Raw genomic sequence first — 18,838 nt, 5'->3', positions numbered from 1 at the left:
GCGCTCCAATGACGTCACAGGGAGACTTTCCGGCCGCTGGCAGAGTCGGGCTGAACTTGTGGGGGCCGGGGGCGCCATGGGGGCCACTGGCGACGCCGAGCAGCCGCGGGGACCCGGCGGGGCAGAGCGGGGCGGCCCCGAGCTGGGAGACGCGGGCGCAGCGGGGCAGCTGGTTCTCACGGTGAGGGCGCCCCCGGGGAAGCCCCGGCCAGGCCTGGGCTCGGGCCCTACAGGGCCTCGGGCTCCCGGGACCCTGGCCCGCGGGCGGGAGAACGAGGCGGCTGGTGTTGCCAGGGGTTGGCGTTGTCGCAGTGCGACGACCTGGCTTCATATTCTGGTGCCGCCCTCCTAGCTAGGTGACGTGGGCCGGCCCTGTCAAGCCCCTGAGCTCCAGTTTTCTCTTCTCGAAAATGGAGATACTAGTCCCTGCCTCGTAAAGTTGTGGGAAAGGATATAAATGCGGGTAAAGCGCCCAGCGCATCATCTGGCACAGAGTAGGCCCTCAGTAGACACTGATTCCCTTCCTCCACCCGTTCCTGAAAAAGTGGGGTTGGGACTTGGAGGCAGGAAGCTTTTCCTTGGTTCCTCTTCCCTGGCAGGGCCTTCCACTGCCCTCCCCGCTACCCCAAGCGGGGAGAGACGGTGAAAGCACCTGAGAAGCAGGGATGTCTAGGTATAACTTAATACCCACCCTCCACATCCACCCCAGCGTCACGGACCTCGGTGACATCTGCTCCCTTGGTCTCCACAGAACCCTTGGAACATAATGATAAAGCACCGGCAGGTACAGCGGAGGGGCCGCCGGTCACAGATGACAACAAGGTAAGGCTGGCCTTGGGTGGGACTTCCCCTCCCAGGCACTGGCTTGGGAGGCAACTTTTGGGTCCCCACTGCACAGAGCTGAGAAACAGATCATCAGCCAATAGAAAGAGGAGATTCAGGTTCCATAACTCTGTGTGACCTTGAGCAAGTCATTTCCCTTCTGAACTCAGAAGAGGGGGCATGTTGATTCAACAATACCCAAGATCCCTAACATTCACAGGCTCTGTGTTTGAAGGCTCCAAAGAGGCAGAATAGCATGGAAGTTAAGAAAAATGTGGGGCTAATCGTATCCATCTCAGGGAAGGGAGAGAGCACAAGATGGGTCTTTGGGATGCTGGTTATATATGTTTCTTGACCTGAGTAGTGATTAAAATGATGTTCACTAAAACTGTTAAAGTGTATAGACTTTTTCTGTGTTAAGTATTATACTTCTAAAACACTTTAAAAATAATGCCATTCCATAGAGTTATGAGTATGAAATAAAGTCCTGCATCTATGTGGTTTGCAGAGCACCTGGGCACATAACTAGTTTTCTGTAAAAGCCACATGTTACTGTCATTAAAGGGTCCTATCTCAATAATTGGCTGGGCAGAGTAGGAAAGGATATGTTTGGGACATGCCTCCTGACTGTGTCTCCTTCCTGAATGCAGTTTCACAGATCCTGCCATCTCCATGGATCTCCTCCGAGCTGTCCTGCAGCCTAGCATCAATGAGGAGATCCAGACTGTCTTCAACAAGTACATGAAGGTGAGAAGGACACAAAGATAAAAAACTAACAGGAATAAAGACTCATGGGCAGTCCTTTCCTGCATCACAGTCTCTCTTTCTAGTACACACAGATAATCGGAAGTTTTCCAATCCTGAACCCCCCAAGAATGTTTTTCCTCTTTGGGGGTAATTTGAATTCCTCTTCTTGTTACCAAACCAAACTCGGGTCTTACTGCTTGCCCGCGTGCAGTGAAGCCAATCTGCTGTCACTGGGTTGTGGTGAAGGAAAGTGCAGCGTTTATTGCAGGGCACCAAGCAAGGAGTCCAGGACAGCTAGTGCTCAAAACACCCCAAGTCCCCGATGGGTTTCAGCAAAGCATTTTTAAAGGCAGAGTGAAGGAGGGGCATCCCAGGGTATGTGATCAGCTCGTGCACAATTCTCTGATTGGTTGATGATGAGGTAACAGGGTGGTGTCACAGGGGTTAACATCATTAATCCTTAGGCTCTGGGGGCTATGTGCTCATATTCATCAGGTAGTTCATTTCTTCCCTTTGGTGGTGGATTTAGCATGTATAATACAATTCAGGAAATGTGCATCAGATACTTTTATCTAGGTACTTCAGGGAGGAGCTAAAGCAGAGGATGTGAGGGAGGGGTCTGCCCCTGGGAAGGCCCCATAGGGTCCTGCTCCATTACATTTGGCCAAGCTATTGTGAGGATGAAGTGACTTAAGTGTAATGTGCTCAGCACTGTGCTTGGAATGCAGGTGTTTTTATTACTTGTTTAATAATATCACCATTATTACTATTTAAAATTCTTTTCAAGATCTATTAATAAACTTCTACATGACTCTACCGGGATGTCCCATGGGTGCTTCAATCCCAGCATATTCAGGACTGAACTCTTTTGTTTTTCTTCCTAAACCTCCTCCTCTTATGTTTATTCATTCATTCAAAAAGTATTTACTGAGCACCTACCATAATGCAAGCACTATGCTAGGCACTTACGGATGTAGCAGTGAACAAAATGGACAGTGTCCTTACCCTCTTTAAATAAATGTGTACTTTGTCAGGGAATGCCAGAGAGAACGGGAAGAGAGTGACCTGTAGGGAACAGGGATGCTATGTCATAGCTTGTGGCTAGGAAAGCCCTCTGATAAGAGGACATTTGAGCAGAGACCCAAATAAAGTGAGGACAGAACAAGTCGTGCAGATACCTGGAGAGAAAGCAGCCCAGGCAGAGGGAACAAGGGCAAAGGACCTGAGGCAGAAGCATGCTTGGCACGTTCAAAGCAGCAGAGTGGCTGGAGCCAGCAGAGCCAGAAGGAGAGGTGACCAGACAGGTAACACACTCAGCTCAGGCAGAACTTTAAAGCCGTGGTGAGGACTGTGAATGAAATTTATTGCTTGCCACATCAGGAAACAAAGGATGTTGCAGCCATCAAGCCATCACATTACAGCCACCCCGATGTTGAGCCATGAGGGAACTCAGGATAGAAACAGGATGCCTGCCATCTAGCGGTCAACTGCTGCAGCCACCCTTGACCGTGCACCTTGAGGAGACTCAGGATGAGAAAGCACAGGATACTGGTCCCAGATAGCTGAGGTGCATATCAAAGGAATAATTTCAGTGAGCCCGGACTCTTGTATCTTCCCATGCATAGAAAAGTGCTAAATTCCTTAATTTGAGATGTCTGGTTTTCTTTATTTAAGAGTAATCTTTTGATCTTCCGACTACCTAGTCTTTGTTGCAAAAACTCCTATATCTCCTGGCTCCCCCCACTTGCCTCTTTGGATCAGTCCCTCAGAGCTCTCTGAGATGCTGTGTCCCAGGCTTACATTCTCAGTTTTGTCCGCTGAATAAAACATAACTCTCAACTTTCAGGTTGTGCATTTTTTTTCCAGTCGACAGGACTTTGGGTTTTATTACAAGTAAAATAGAGGCTTTTGGAGAGTTTTGAGCAGAGTTCATGATCTGAACACTTTTAAAAAGTCACTCTGACAGTTGTAAAGAGAATAGACTTCAGGAGGACCATTAGGAGGCTTGAGATGATAGTGGCTTGGGTGTTAGCAGTAAAGGTGTTGGGAAAGAATCAGATTCTGTATGTGTTTTCAAGGTAGCAACAGGATTTGCTAATGATTCAGATGTGCTGGGTAAAAGAAAAAGAAGTAAACAAGTCCCGAGTTATTTGCCAGGGGCAACTGTAAAGATAGGATTGCCATTGACTTGATATGAGGAAGATGGGGACAAGCAGGGGAAATCAGGAGCTCAGTTTTGGATAAGTTTGAATGGGACCATCATTCACTTAGAAACCAGAGTGCAGTGGCTCTGCCCTCTGCTCCATCTTCCATATCCAGTAGTGGGGTCCTGTGCCTTCCACCCCACAATCTGACCTGCATACCCTTATTCCTTGCCTCTGCCTTGGTTCAGGCCTTCATAATTTCTCATTCAGGCTCCCACTGTAATCCCTAACCGCCTCTGTTCTTTCCCTCTTTCAATCCACCCTCCATACAGCTGCCAGTGATCTCTCAAATGTAAACCCATTGGTGTCACTCCCCTCTTTAAAATCCCTCCACAACCTTCCATTTTTTTCTGGGTGAAATCCAAATTCCTTAACGTGGCACATATGGTCCCCTGTGATCAGCCACACTCCCCTATATACCTAGTTATTCCTGCCCCTGACTTCTGCACATCCCAGAATGCACCAAGTATTCTCATACCTCTTCACCTTTACATGTGCAAAAATAAAGGGGTTAAGCCCCTAGGAAAAGGCTAGACCAGCATTCAATCCAGGATTGTCTACCTCCAAAGCACTTTCCTTGTTGCTTGTCCCAGTAGTGGATGCCATGATTCAGGAACTTTCTCTCCTGAACAAATGCTGGATAAACACAATTTGTGGCTTCACATAGTCTGCAAAGATAAGTCCTTGCCACACTTGTTTTTATTTTTTTATTTTATTTTTTTAACTTTATTTTTGGCTGCGTTGGGTCTTCATTGCTGCGTGCAGGCTTTCTCCAGTTGCGGCGAGCGGGGGCCACTCCTCTGTGCGGTGTGCAGGCTTCTCACTGTGGTGGCCTCTTCTGTTGCGGTGCGTGGGCTCCAGTAGTTGTGGCACATGGGCCCAGCAGTTGTGGCACACAGGCCTAGCCACTCCGTGGCATGTGGGATCTTCCCAGACCAGGGATCGAACCCGTGTCCCCTGCACTGGCAGGCGGACTCCCAACCACTGTGCCACCAGGGAAGCCCCACACTTGTTTTTAGACAAGGTACAAATGACTTGATTACATCACAGCTTCAGATAAGTCCAGGCTCTTGATCGACCTAATCTGATCACTTTGTTTAATGATGTTCCAAATCTCAGCTACCCATTTTCTTAAAAATGTTTAGAAAAATAACTTCTAGAAATGGCTGATTTTATCCAAGACATTGTGAATTTTATTGATTTATTCCTGTTATTACTAAATGCATGCCCCTTTAAAAAGAATATTCTAATAATATAGCCCAGGAAATGGATTTATGGCTGGATAAATGGGATGGGTAAATGGATACATGATAGCAAATATAGCAAAATTGTGCACTAGGTGGTACGTATTAGTATTCATTGATTGAATAAAAGTAAAAACCAAAGTCACTAAAACTCACCTCCCAGAATACCAAACTGTTAACAATGACACAGTCTCCTATATTTATTTGTGTGTGTGCGTGTGTGTGCGCGTGCACTCACTCATGTTTAAAAAATATGTAGGATTTACGCCAGGGAATTTCCTGGCGGTCCAGTGGTTAGGACTCGGCACTTTCACTGTTGTGGCCCCGGTTCAGTCCCTGGTTGGGGAGCTAAGATCCCACAAGCCACACAGCGAGGCCAAAAAAAAAAAAAACAATACGTAGGATCATTTTACACACACTGTTCTGCAATTTAGTTTTTTCATTTAACAATATATTTTCGTCATGTTTCTAGGTCAGTACATAATAGCTCACCCTGATTCTTCTGTAATAGCTGCACAGTAATCTATTGTATGGATGTACCACAATTTAATGAGCTAGTCCCTAGAACATTCGGATTACTTATAGTTTTTCTCTCTTACAAACAATGCTACATTGAGCACTTTGAATGTATATCTTTGTTAGCCTGTGAGAGTATTTCTGGGGGATAAATTTCTAAAGATGGAATTGGTGGGTAAAAGGGGAAACATTTTTCCCTCAAGAAAATTTCTCTCCAGAAAATTTGGTTGTTCTTGTTGTGTTGTTTTTGTTTGTTTTCATTTTTGTTTTTTTGGCCACACGCCACACAGCAGGATCTTAGTTCCCCAACCAGGGATCAAACCCGTGCCCCCTGCAGTGGAGGCAGGAGTCTTAACCACTGGACCGCCAGGGAAGTCCCTCTTTCCAGAAAGTTTGTGCCGTTTTGCATTTCTACCAATAGTGTTTGAGAATTCCTTGTTCATGACTGAATTTCATTCTCATGTCTGGAGGTAGCTTACACTCACCCCTACATATTTGTTGCCCTGCCCACCTCACAGGCTGGTTCTAAAGTATCCAGATCATTTTAACTAGCTTTCACATAGTCAGTAGTCGGTATTGAACCACCAGTATTAATCTCGTTTTTTGTTTTGAAGTCAAACTCATCTGATCATTTCATTTAGTTTTGCCTGTAGAATTTTCCTCCTAAACTCTTGAGGTCTCTAATCCAATGCTTTCACACTCTTCTCCTTGGTTTGATGTTAACAACAAAGGCATATATATAAAATTCTCAACATAAAATGATAGTACTTCCCCATAGTTGTCTCCCACAGGAGGAGCATGCGTTACAGGTTCCAGAATTTTTCTATTCACCAGAGAGAACCAACACTCTCTTCTAGAGACATGGACTGTTGTTACAAATGTGCTCCGGGTGTCTTGGTTTGGGGCCTCATGTCACCTTATCCCTTGGTGTTTTCAGGCTCAAGCTGTCCCTCGTACCCAATGGAGGAACCTTCTGCCTTTCCTTTCCCCAGCCAGCTGGGACTGCTGACATCCTGGGGCCCTGGCCAAGTCTCACCCCTCCCAGTCTACAGATGTTTCTTTCAGACTGGGCAAAGTCAGAATTCAATTAGGCTTTTCCACTCTCTGGGTCTTTTCTGGCCTCCCTGACCTGTTCATCTCAGGCACTGGTGTGGTTTTTTTTTCTTCTGTGGAAGTAAGACATGTACATTATAGAAACTGAGAAGACAGATAAGCAAAAAAAAAAAAAAATCATATCACAGCTTTTACTCTAATATATTCTTACAGTTATACAGTTTGCTTTTTTGCTGTTTTACATAAATAGGCTCACACTATCCCAGACTATTTTATAACTTGCTTCCTTCACTTGACAAAATATCATGAATACCTTTTCGTGTCAAAAATATATTCTCCTAGGGAATTCCCTGGCGGTCCAGTGGTTAGAACTCTGCACTTTCACTGCCGAGGGCATAGGTTCAATCCCTGATCGGGGAACTAAGATCCCGCAAGCCGTGTGGCACAGCCAAAAAAAAAAAAAAAAAATTAGCTTTATTGCTTTGCCAGAGGAGTTTTACAGCACCTCCAAGATGGTTCTCCTCCTTAAGAGCGTATAGAGTGGGGAAGCAGAGCCTGGGATATGAATCTAAGTCTGGCTGATCGCAAAGCCATGTTCATAATCCCCTTTCCTTTCTTTCTGAGGGTAGGAGGAAAGCTTCTGTTTTATATTCTGTTCCCTTCAAATTGATGCAGATTAGCAGGACTTCTGACCTTGTCTTCTATTGTACTTGTCCCTAGTTCTTCCAGAAGGCCGCACTGAACGTACGCGACAACGTCGGGGAAGAAGTGGATGCAGAGCAGCTGATCCAGGAGGCCTGTCGGAGCTGCCTGGAGCAGGTGAGATCAAAGAGGAAAGACATGTAGACACAAGGTTTAGCCCTCAGGGCTCAGCAAAGAAATGTGGTCCCACCATCAGTGGTATTTGGAGGGATACCCGGCGAGCTACTTACATCTAGAAAGGGCTTAAAGCTTTGCTGACAGAAGGGAAGGGAGGTAGCTACTAGATGCCAGCTACTGTGGTAGATGCTTTCACCTGCGTTAGTTCATTTACATCTCAGAAGAAACCTGTACAGAAGGCATGTTTCCATCCCTAGTTTACAGATGAAGAAACTGTGGCTTGGAACAAGCGAGAGATAGAATAGCTAAGGTCTGGCTCTCCTCTGCAAGTGCTTGGTGATTTGATCCTTCAGGTAATCGCAGCCCCTTTTGGTATCATGAGAACTGTCACCCTTTCTGCCTCCCTGCCTCTCAAGGAGGTCAGGAGTCATGACATCAGGTCTAGAAATGGCTGTGTTCTCAAGATAGTAGGGAACCAGTTTGCATGTGTCAGCTGCCGTTATTAATAGGAATTGTCAGCATCACCCAGATTCTGTGCTTGACTGTGAAGCCATTAGCTGTCAGAGATGGAAATTTCTTCATAACCATAGCCACAAGGGCAGGCTTGAGTTCAGTCCCATGAGGGTAATTATCGTGAGATGAGAGAGTAACATCTTCCGGGAGGTTGGCTGACTAGCTACTCAGGCACAGCCTCAGAAATGAGCAAGACCAAGGCCTAGACCTCAGCTTTGAAAAAGCAGAACTCCATCCTGTGAGGGCAGTGAAAGCTGATCTGGTTCTCATAGACTATTAAATTTAAGCTAACCAAATTCATAAGAGGCCATTTCATTAACTCACTCTGGGACTGTAATATGTTATAATCAGTTGTGACATGTGCTGATAATAAAGCATGGCAGTTTGCTAACACTAATCTTATAAGTTTGAGCTGAATCAATATTAAATTGATAAAACCTTCACTCTCATTTGCATCCTGAAATGCTTTCTTGAATTTATTTTTCTCTTCACCCAGTATGTGTTGAGGGCCTACTATTTGCCAGGCCCCAGCAGTGCTGTGCAATATGAACACAGTCGTTGCCCCCAGAGCCCTTGACATTACGCCAGTGATCATACAATAGGTCTATAATCAGAAACTGTTATAAGTGCTACAAGCATAGGAGGCGATGAGAGAGTACACTAGAGGGTGCCGAGCCCAGGGGCAGGGCAGAGTGGAGAAAGAAAGAAGCCAGTGTTGTTGGTTTTCAGAGATTGGAGAGGATGGCAGAGCACTGCAAACCAAGTTATAGGTGTGGAATTTTAAGCAGAAGAGCTACCTAATGAAATTTGTATTTTCAAGATCACTCTGGCTGCCATGAGGAGATTGGCTTGGGAATCTGCCATGGAGATTGAAAGGGAAATTTATGAGACCGTTCAGGAGTCCCAGTGAAAGGTGAAGATGGAGTTAAAGTGAATTGGGCATAACCTCCACTCGCTGAATGTTCATACCTTTCCAGGCTTCTGAGTCCCCACATCCACCTTCCAGAGTTCCCCCCTTCCAGTACTGATGTAACTGGGAAGCCAGAGTGTGGAACAGAAGATTATGTGGTCAAAACACATGGAATCAGAGCATAGGAAGGTAGAAAGCCCAAAGTCTAACTTAAAAACAGACGAGTCAAGAAATTTGGGGGAATTCCCTGGCAGTCCAGTGGTTAGGACTCCACGCTTTCACTGCCAAGGGCCTGGGTTCAGTCCCTGGTCGGGGAACTAAGGTCCCAAAAGCCACGAGGCACGGCCAAAAAAAAAAAAGAAAGAAATTTTGAAGAAGGCTTTTAACCTTTCTGACCCTCAATTGCCTCATTTCTAGATTTTGGACTAAGACCACTGTTTTGCTGTGAGGATTAAATGCTATGATACACATAAACCACCAACACGTACGCTACGTACAGAGCATACTAGATACTAAATACGTGGCAGTGACATTCACAGTGTGGTACATATTGCTGCCTCACAACAGAGCCTCACTTTCAGGGGGCCAGGATACGTAGAAGCTCCATGTCTAAACTGCATGCAGAACTTCTTGTTACAGTAAAAGATTCTTCAGACTGGACATGATAGAATCAGACTAGACTGTTTCTTGGTTTTACTGGGATTAAGACTTGATTGGCTTGTTTTCACTTTTGAAACCCTATCTTGCCCATCTCAGTGGCATTTCCTAATCTCCTTCACTACCTCTTTACAGCTGTTTCTTAGGGAGAAATGGCTGATCTTATCTATGGCACGTGGCCTTGGGGTTTTTGATTGATTTTGTTTTGCAAAGTAGTTGTTATTTCTTCATTTTATTTATGCAAGTAGTACACATTCACTAAGAAAAATGTGGCATAGTAGCTAAGAATGCAAGATTTCTCTTGATTCTGACTGCACAGATTTGAGTCCTGGCTTCAGCACTGACTGGCTGTGTGACCTTAGGCAAGTTGCCTCACGTCACTAAACGTCAGATTTCTCATCTGCGAAGTGGAGACAGAGGCTCTACCTCATAGGACTGTTGTGAGAATTAAATGTGGCAATACTCTTAAAGCATTTAGATCAGTAGCAAAGACTCAATAAATGTTACTTGCTGCTGGTGTTATATTAAAATTAGAAAATATAAATTACAAAGAAGAAAATTAAAATTTCTCATAATCTTACTGCCAACAATAACTTCTATTAACATTTTGATGTGTTTACCATTTTTTCCCCTACGTATGTTTATACACATGTGTGTTCATTCACTGGGACACTGGGAATACAATGGAGAACGAAACAGACCACCCTTGAACCCACAGTCCCCTTCAGAGGCCACGCTATTTCTCTGTTCCCTTTTATAGCCAGACTTTAGAAAAGGTTGCTATCCCTGACTCTACTTTGTGACCTCCCGTTCATTCCATTAGTTCTTTCATTTGTTTTTTTTGTCATTCCCCCCCCCACCCCCCGCGCCCACCTAAGCCGTGCGGCACAGCTGATTGAACCAGGGCCCTTGGCAGTGAGAGGGTGGGGTCCTAACCACTGGACCGCCGGGGAATTCCCTGTTTTGGGGGGGGTTGGTTTGTTTCTTTTTCTTTGATTTTTTTTTTCTTTTGTTTTTCTTTTGTTTATTCCATTCATTCTTTCACTCACTTTGTTTTGGCTTCAGTCCCCACCAATTCACAGAAACCCCTCTTATATCAGGGTCACCAGTAACCTCCATGTTGCTCAGCTTACTCAACTTCTTGGTGGCATTCGTCGCAGGGGATCATTTGATGTTTCTTGGAACGCTCCCCTCTTGGCTCCAGTGCCTTGACTTTGCCCCAGCCTCATCGGTCACCCCTCCTCACTTTCCTCAGCCAGCTCTTCTTCTCTACTGCTAAAGTGACGTGTTCCCAAGTTCAGTCCTCAGACCTGTCGACTTAAAGAAAAACACACAACAAACACACAACATAAGAGTTGCAAGTTAAGTTTTATTCAGAGACTTACTGAGGACTATACCTAGAGACAACCTCTCAGTGGCTCTGAGGGAACTGCTCCGAAGAGGTAGCTTATATACGATTTTGGGGGGGCTGCAGTCAAGCACACATCTTGGTGAAAGATGAGTGCTGATCACAAAGAACAGGCATCTCAAGTGAATGGTTTTGCTGCTTTTCTGTGTATGGGAAGATGCAAGAATCTGGGCTCATTGAGATTCTCCCTGAGATATGCCTCTAACTGTCTAAGGGCCTGTTTATCCAAAGCACAGAGTGCCTCATCCTGTTTTTCATCCTGAATTTCTCTGGGGTGCACTGTCTACTTGCAGTGGGTTATGACTTAACTCTTGTAGTGCTGAGTGGTGAACAGCGCTCTTTGTTTTGCTTTGTTCACAAATCCCATCTCTTCTGTGGCTGCCTCTCGTTCTAGGTGATTTCATCTAGTCCTGTGGCTTTGAGGCCAATTTAACTGTTGATGATTTCCAAATGTATATCTCAGCCCTGAGCTACTTCCCCTCTTGCCTTCCTCCACTCCATCCTCACAGCAGCCAGACCCATCTTTTTAAAGATGAATCAGATTGTGTCACTCTCCTCTTTAAAACCCTCCAGTGACTTCCCATTGCTGGCAGAATAAACCCTAATGCCTTACCATGACCCACAGAGCCCTACCTAGACTTCTCCTGCGTACTTCTTTAACTTATCTCATCCCACCTCCCCCTCACTGACTACATTCTAGCTGTATAGGAATCCTTTCTGCTTCTCCAGCACACTGAGCTCGGGGCCTTTGCACTTGCTGTTCTCACTGCGAGGCATGCTGTTCTCACTGCCTGGCATACCCTTAACTCTTTGCAAAGCTGGTTCCTTCTTTTCTTTAGATTTAGCTTAAATATCACCTCATCAGAGAGGCCTTCCTTGGCCACACCATCTAAAGTAGTGCCCCACACCCCGCCGCCATCTTACTCCCTTCCCACCTCCATTTAATCTCTATCACCTTACTTGTTTATTCAGCCATTTATTTCAATCTGAAATTATTAATAGTACACATGTTTATTTTCTACCTCCCTCCCATCCCCAACCTCTGCTAAAATCTTGAGCTTTATAGCAGTTAAGACCTGATCTCGTTCACCACTGTATTCCCAGACCTAGAATATGACTCTTAATATGTGTACATTATTTACTGAATGATTGAGTGAATGAATGAACATGGCAAATGAACAAGCAGGGTTCCTGCTGTCATAGAACCTACAGCCTAGTTAGGCAGACAGGTCTGAATTAAATTACCACACAGATGTGTGCAAAATTACACACTGAGATTTGTGCACTCTTCACTGAAAAGGGACAAAGCTTGGAGGAGGAGATCATGAGTTCAGTTTTCGACTTCGCAAATTTGAGACATCTACACATAGACATGGGGCAGACCGTTACATAAATCTGGAACTCAAAGGAGAGGCTACCACTGAAGATAGAAAATTAGGGAGACATCAGTTGATAGTTGTTAACTGAAGCCATGAGCATAAATGAGAGCAGACAGAATATCTAATGAAAAGAACCAGATTGAGGAGGATGAACCAGCAAAGAAGGCTAAGAAGGAGTGGCCAGAGGGCTTCCCTGGTGGTGCAGTGGTTAAGAATCCGCCTGCCAATGCAGGGGACACGGGTTCAATCCCTGGTCCGGGAAGATCCCACATGCCACAGAGCAACTAAGCCCATGCCACAGCTACTGAGCCTGTGCTCTAGAGCCCGTGAGCCACAACTACTGAGCCTGCGTGCCGCATCTACTGAAGCCCACACACCTAGAGCCCGTGCTTGGCAACAAGAGAAGCCACCGCAATGAGAAACTCACACACCGCAAGGAAGAGTAGCCCCCGCTCACCGCAACTACAGAAAGCCCGCGTGAAGCAACGGAGACCTAACACAGCCAAAAATGAAAATAAATAAAATAAATACATTTATAATTAAAAAAAAAAAAAAAGGGAGCCAGAGAAGTAGGAAAACCAGGGTGTGTGGCCACAGGAGCCAGTAGAAGACTGTTTCTGGAAGGAGAGAGCTCTCAGGGCTGTCAAATGCTGCTCCGAGAGGTCATGTGATCCTGACTCTGCACAGACCTGCAAGGCCCTGCCAGCCTCCCCACGCTCCTCGCTCACCACTCTCTCCTTCTCCCATTACTTAGAGGCCATCCTCTTCTTCTTCAAGTGAGCCATGTCTGTTCCCACTTTAAGGCTTTTGCACGCCTTCCCGTGGCGGAAACACGCTTCTCCTCAGCCTTTTCTACACGTGGCTCCTTCTTCACAGCTCAGCTCAGAGGCTCCCTTCTCAGCAAGGCCTTCCCTGACCACCTACTCAAAAGTAGCCCTCCCCTCTGGTGATCCTCCATCACATCTGCCTAGCTAGGGTTTTTCCTTCTCAGAGAAAAATTCATGATTCGAAATCACCTTGTTTATATGTTTGTTTATTTGGTTATCATCCAAATCACCCACAGAATATGAGCTCCACAGAGTAAGGCCCTTGCTTGTGCTATTTACTGCTGTGTCTCCAGCACTTACGTACTAGGCACTCGATATTTATTAAGCGAAAAACAGCAGCTTACTGAGGAATATGTTTAATATCAGTGCATTTAGTTAGAAAAAATATAGAGCATATGTTTACATGGAAAAAAGTGAGGAAGAATTTACATTGAAATGTTAATAGTATTCTGTGGGTACTGAGGTTTCAGATTGGATTTTTTTTAATTTTGCTTATTTACATTTTTCTAATTTTTCAACAATGGTCATGAATTATTCAAGTTTTTTTAAAAAGATATCTATTTGTATACATATCTCAGGGTCCCTTTGTACTGACCATGAAAGAGTTTTAACCCAGTTTGAAGTTGTGTCTATAAAAATGGGGGCAGAGAGGCTTACCCACCAAAATAGTGAGTGTTAACGCTTGGTCTTGTCCCTTCAGGCTAAACTACTGTTTTCAGATGGAGAAAAAGTAATACCCAGATTGACCCATGAGCTTCCAGGGATAAAGGTTAGAGTCACTGTGTCCTCGGGTCTTGGAGGGGGAGACCGATCAGACTGGGAGGCAGGTGAACTCTGTGGCCTAGGGGAGGCTCCACAGACCACCCATTTGTGGGACCAGGTCTAAATAGCATCATGCTGGGAGTCCCAGCTCAGGGAGGGGCTGGAGGGTGTGGTCCAGGGGCTCTGTCTTCTGCAGCCCCAGGGGACCCGCAGTTCCCGGCCACTGGCCTCCCACTGACTCCTCTCCCTTCTCCTGCAGCGTGGCCGGCAGGCAGAAGATGAGTGTGCCCACCGAGGAAGCCCCATTCCCAAAAAGGTAAACCATCTCCTGGTTTTCTGGCTGGGGAGAGGGCCTGCAGCTCCAGCAGGGGGTGGGCTTCCTCAGCACACCTTTGGGCCTTTCTAGCCTGAGAGGCAGGCGCCCTGGGAACAGTCACCCTCCCTATTCACTCTCAGGCATCATTTGGTCTTGCTGGGAAACCATCTCCTTCAGGTGACCCTGGACCTGCCAGTGGGGTGGGGTCTTCCACAGGGTCAGGCCACTGACATCTGTTCTTTATGGCAGAGGAAGGGACGGCCTCCGGGACACATCCTGTCAAGTGACCGTTCAGCCGCAGGCATGGTGTGAGTAGGGGCCAACAGAGCCAAAGGGAGGAGCTGGGAGGGAGTGGGCCGGGAGGAAAAGAGGCCAGAGTTCTCTGCCTGGCAAAAGCAGATCCATCTGTGCCAGGTCCCCGTGGAGGAGCGCTCTCTAGTCTGAGGGGTGGGGAAAGAAGGCAGTGAGGCGGATGTCGTATCCTGTTTCTACCCCAGAACAGTTCAGCGCAGCTTCATTAAACACCATAGGTTTTTTTATTGGTAGTGTGTATTGAATGCTTGTAATGTGCCGTAACTGGTCTAAATACCTTATATATACTTTATCTTTTAATCCTTACAACCACGCTCTAAGGAAGGTATAATTAATTTTGCAGATAAGGAAACAGAATTACTTGCCCAAAGTCAGATAGCTAATAAAGGGCAAAACTGTACTACATTGCCTCCAGGATGGTCATTTTCAAAGATTTTTGAAGCGACAGAATCTTTTTTTCAAACAGAGCTTTACGTGGGAGCCTAATATGTAAAACAGATAAAGCCACACTGGTCTGGGAATTCCCTGGTTGCCTAGTGGTTAGGATTCTGGGCTTTCACTACTATGGCCTGGGTTCAATTCCCTAGTCGGGGAACTGAGATCCCGCAAGCCCACACGACGCGTTGGGGAGGCAGGGAAGCCACACTGGTCTGCCTAAGAGAGATGGAGATAGTTGGAAAGCACCGACTTAGGAGACAGACTAGCGTAATCCTCATACCTTAGATTTGTCCCCTGCCCGAAGCGAGTTCATTCCTCACTAACACAAGATAGGGAGTTGCTGCTGTTATCTCCTCCTGGCAGATGAGAAAACTACAGCCCAGAGAGGTTCGTGGACTTGCCCACACGGCTAGGTGATAGCAGAGCGGGTCCTCGAATGGCTCCTAGTCCCCGTGCTTTTTTCCCTCTGCACCTCCTCTAACGAGCACCAGGAAGCAGTCCACCCAGGGCTGGAGTGAGAGTGTGTGAGGAGCTTCCACCAGCAGCAGCAAACCGTTTTCCAGTCCTGGGCCTGATCTTGGAGAATTCACCTTTCTTCTTTCCCTCCAATCAGATGGAAACCAAAATCCTGTGAACCAATTCGTCGGGAAGGCCCTAAGGTATGATTATGTGAGCATGGCAGTGACTGCTGTCCCAAGGAGACCCAATCCAGGCTCTGGGCTCCACCTTGAGGGAAAGGGGCTGGGGGTGGTGAAGGACATGTGCATGCCATTCCAGAGCCATTTTCACCTCCCACCCCACCTCCCAACTCTGGCCTTCCAGAAGCATCCCAAGTAAGGACTGAAATTAGGGGCAAAACAGAGAGAGGGCTTGGTCTTTGCTGAAGCCTTCTCCCTGTAAAAGCTAGTTGTCACTAATATTTATCCAGTACTTAATATGTCATAGGTACTGCCCTAAATCTTTTGTATGGATTCCCTCATTTAATCTTTATAACAACCTTATGAGATAGATTCTGTTACCCTTCTATGGTTCAGGAGCTTTCTTTCCTACCTCCTGGGCAGAAATTATATTATTTTATCTGGTTATCTTATACACTTGATACACCTGAAGACACTAAGGACCACAGAGTTGCCCAAAGTCACGTACTGCGTAAGTGGCAGAGCCAAGTGTCAAACCCAGCCAAGATCTGTGGACACCAGTCTGTGCTCTTAACTCTGTTGCCTCCAGAACAGTTGTTTGCGAGCTTTTTTAAGAGTAGAATCCTTTCTTCAACTAAAATCATACATGGAAGCCCAGTAAGGTAGGTGAAAGCTCCACTGTCCGGGTTGCAGCTGTGTCCAGTAGAAATGGTCCACCCCTTATTGTACTGGCCCTCTGCTTCCACCAGTGACCACACCTTTCTTCTTCAACTCTGCTCCCTTAGAGTCTCCTAGACCTTTCTTTTCCACTCCAAACACCCCTTCTCTCTCTCCGGTGAGTCCTTCCTCAGCAGTGACCCACACAAGTGGGCATTCCCCAGAATTCTCTCCACTGCCCACTTCTCCACCTAAAGTTTCTCTCTGGATCTAAAGCATCCACTTGTATGGTTTCGGGGACTAGTACGTGCTGAAGTTGCCTTACCTCTTTGTTTGTCGCACGCCTCTCTCTCTGGTTTGAAGTTTGTATATCCTACTGTCTGCTAGAGCTCTCGGCCTGGAATCTCCGTAGAATTTCAAACTCAGCATATCCAAAATTGAAATCAGCCTTTCCCCCAGACCTGCTACGACCTTTTCTACTTGAGTCATCCTTGCCTCTTTGTTTCCTTTTTCTCCAGACATCCAGTCAAGTCCCGGATGATTCTACCTCCTAAATACGTTTCTCACAGTTCCTATTCCCTCTTTTTCATCCTACTGCCATCCTAGCTCCGGCCTTCATCTTTCAAAACTGCTCTAATTACAACTGCCTCTAGACTGCCCGCCCAGCCTGTAGTCTCGCCACTTCACGCCCGTTAACCACGTTGCAGAAGAGCGAGCTATCTTGAGCACAAATCCGGCTCTCCCTGTCTAGAGGCCTTCAGTGACTCCCCATCACCGACAGAATGAACGAAATGAAAAGCCGTCCACATGGTGTACAAGGGCCCCCAGCCCCTCTCTGCTTTCCTCTCCAGCCTCATCAACTGCCACTCCCTAATTTGCTCTCTGTCTTTTAGCAACACAATTGCTGTGGTTTCTCCAACAAGCCAATGCAACTCTCACCTGCCTTTGTTCATGCTGTCCCTCCTTCCTCCCCTCTGCTCTGTCCAGCTTGTGCTCTCCCTGTCAGAACCAACTTCGGAATTACCCCTTCAAGGAAGCCGTCCTATTACCCTCCCTTTGGCTCCCATCATGCCTTGCACTCATCTGTGTCACTGCCCATCTCATGATGCTATCATTATCTGTACCTACGTCTGTGGCCCCCTGGAGAACAGAGACTATCTCCAATTCATTTCTTTACCCTCCACCCCACCCCTGCCCCCCGTATGGAGCAGAGGACCTAGCATATTAAAAGTCCTCGGTTTCTTGAATCAGCTGTTTGATGAACAGTGGACAAGGGTGGTGGTAGGAGAGGGCCAGGGAGGAGTGTTTCTGTCCCGCCCAGCAGATAAACCTCAGCCTCACCGGCCTCTCTATTTTTTGCACAGTGGGACCCAGCTCGGCTGAATGAATCTACCACCTTTGTGTTGGGATCTCGAGCCAACAAGTAAGTCTAAAGAGTTTTGGTGCTGAGGGAGGGGAGCTCGGGGGCCCACCACTAGGACCGCAACTGCTGGGATCCTTACCACTCATCTGTTACTTTGCAGGGCCCTAGGGATGGGGGGCACCAGAGGCAGAATCTACATCAAGCACCCACATCTCTTTAAGGTAGGTGAGTGCTGGGAGTCAGGCAGACCAGTGCAGTGGAGTAGGTGGCACTGGGAACTCTCGGTGGCACAGAGGAGCTTGGAGTAAACACTGATCAGGGAGTCAGGACATCTGGGTTCTTGTGCCCCTCTGCCCTTAACCTTTACCTTTGGTAATTTACTCAGCACCTCTGTGCCTCAGTGATAATAGTGACTTTCCTCGTATGTTTATCGTGTACCAAACACGGTTTTAAGTGCTACACTTACATTACCTCTTGGAATTGTCCTTTAAGATAGGTATTGTTACCCTTATTTTAAAAATTAAAACAAAAAGAAAGACTGAGGAAGGCTAAGTGACTTGCCCAAAATTACTCAGCTAGTAAGTGGTGAGTTAGGATTCTGTCTTCTGCAAAGCCTGAGATCTTAACCACTGCTGTATTCAGTTGTCTATAAGGTACAGAGATTGGAGCAAGGCAGCAGTTCTAACCTTTTTCAAAGACAGGACTCCTCTCCTGAGCTATGCTTTGGTGTCCACTGAGAAAATCTTGGGGGTGGGGGGGGCATGAATTCACTCTCTTAAATGAATTTGTATTTTATCAGTCACAGAAGCATCCAGATATATTAGAAAAAAAGTAATGTGCATGTGTTCAAGTTACATTTTTTTTTGCGCCTGTGTGCAAAGCTTAGTGCCCCTTGTCAGAACTACGCAGCACCTTGGGGTCCCAGAATCATGGGCTCTGTCTACTACATTCTGTGCAAGTTCAAGTTCTTCAAAGGACAGACCTACTTCCTCTATTTTTTCAGTCTTATGTTGTGGGATTCCCAACACCTGGACAATTTGGTGTGCTTGCTGCTACTTCATTTTCCTCTCTTAGTGTCTTCACTCCTGCTGTTCCCTTTGATGGCCTTCCTCCCCTACCCTTTTCTCTGCCTGACTCTTCTGTAAGATCTGTGTCTTCCAAGACCCTTGCTTGCATCATCTGCCAAATGGATATGCTCTTGGACCTACTTCCAATTCCTGTTGCACAATGGTTAAGAGTATCATTTCAGTCCT

The 18,838-nt window shown here is 46.4% G+C and overlaps 1 protein-coding gene across 3 annotated transcripts in view; it reads left to right on the top strand.

The window, feature by feature from the left end:
* Nucleotides 1-14: 14 nt before the first annotated feature.
* Nucleotides 15-18,838, top strand: part of DNTTIP1 (deoxynucleotidyltransferase terminal interacting protein 1) — a 28,514-nt gene continuing 9,690 nt past the window's right edge. Inside the window, exons 1-10 of one of the 3 annotated variants that reach the window (XM_082430338.1) lie at nt 16-181; nt 752-822; nt 1,473-1,569; nt 7,307-7,405; nt 13,800-13,868; nt 14,121-14,177; nt 14,427-14,485; nt 15,541-15,586; nt 17,587-17,645; nt 17,746-17,806. In XM_082430338.1, the coding sequence (XP_082286464.1) occupies nt 77-181; nt 752-822; nt 1,473-1,569; nt 7,307-7,405; nt 13,800-13,868; nt 14,121-14,177; nt 14,427-14,485; nt 15,541-15,586; nt 17,587-17,645; nt 17,746-17,806 (723 nt within the window). In that variant the 5' untranslated portion in view covers nt 16-76. Of the gene's footprint in view, nt 182-439; nt 464-751; nt 823-1,472; nt 1,570-7,306; nt 7,406-13,799; nt 13,869-14,120; nt 14,178-14,426; nt 14,486-15,540; nt 15,587-17,586; nt 17,646-17,745; nt 17,807-18,838 lie in introns of those variants that run through there. The other 2 variants (XM_082430340.1, XM_082430339.1) reach the window with 2 other exon arrangements.

This window comes from Balaenoptera physalus, assembly GCF_965194825.1.
Source record: "Balaenoptera physalus genome assembly, chromosome: 16".
NCBI lineage: Eukaryota > Metazoa > Chordata > Mammalia > Artiodactyla > Balaenopteridae > Balaenoptera > Balaenoptera physalus.
Note: the sequence above shows the minus strand (reverse complement) of the source record. Positions and strands in the feature narration are given on the sequence as shown.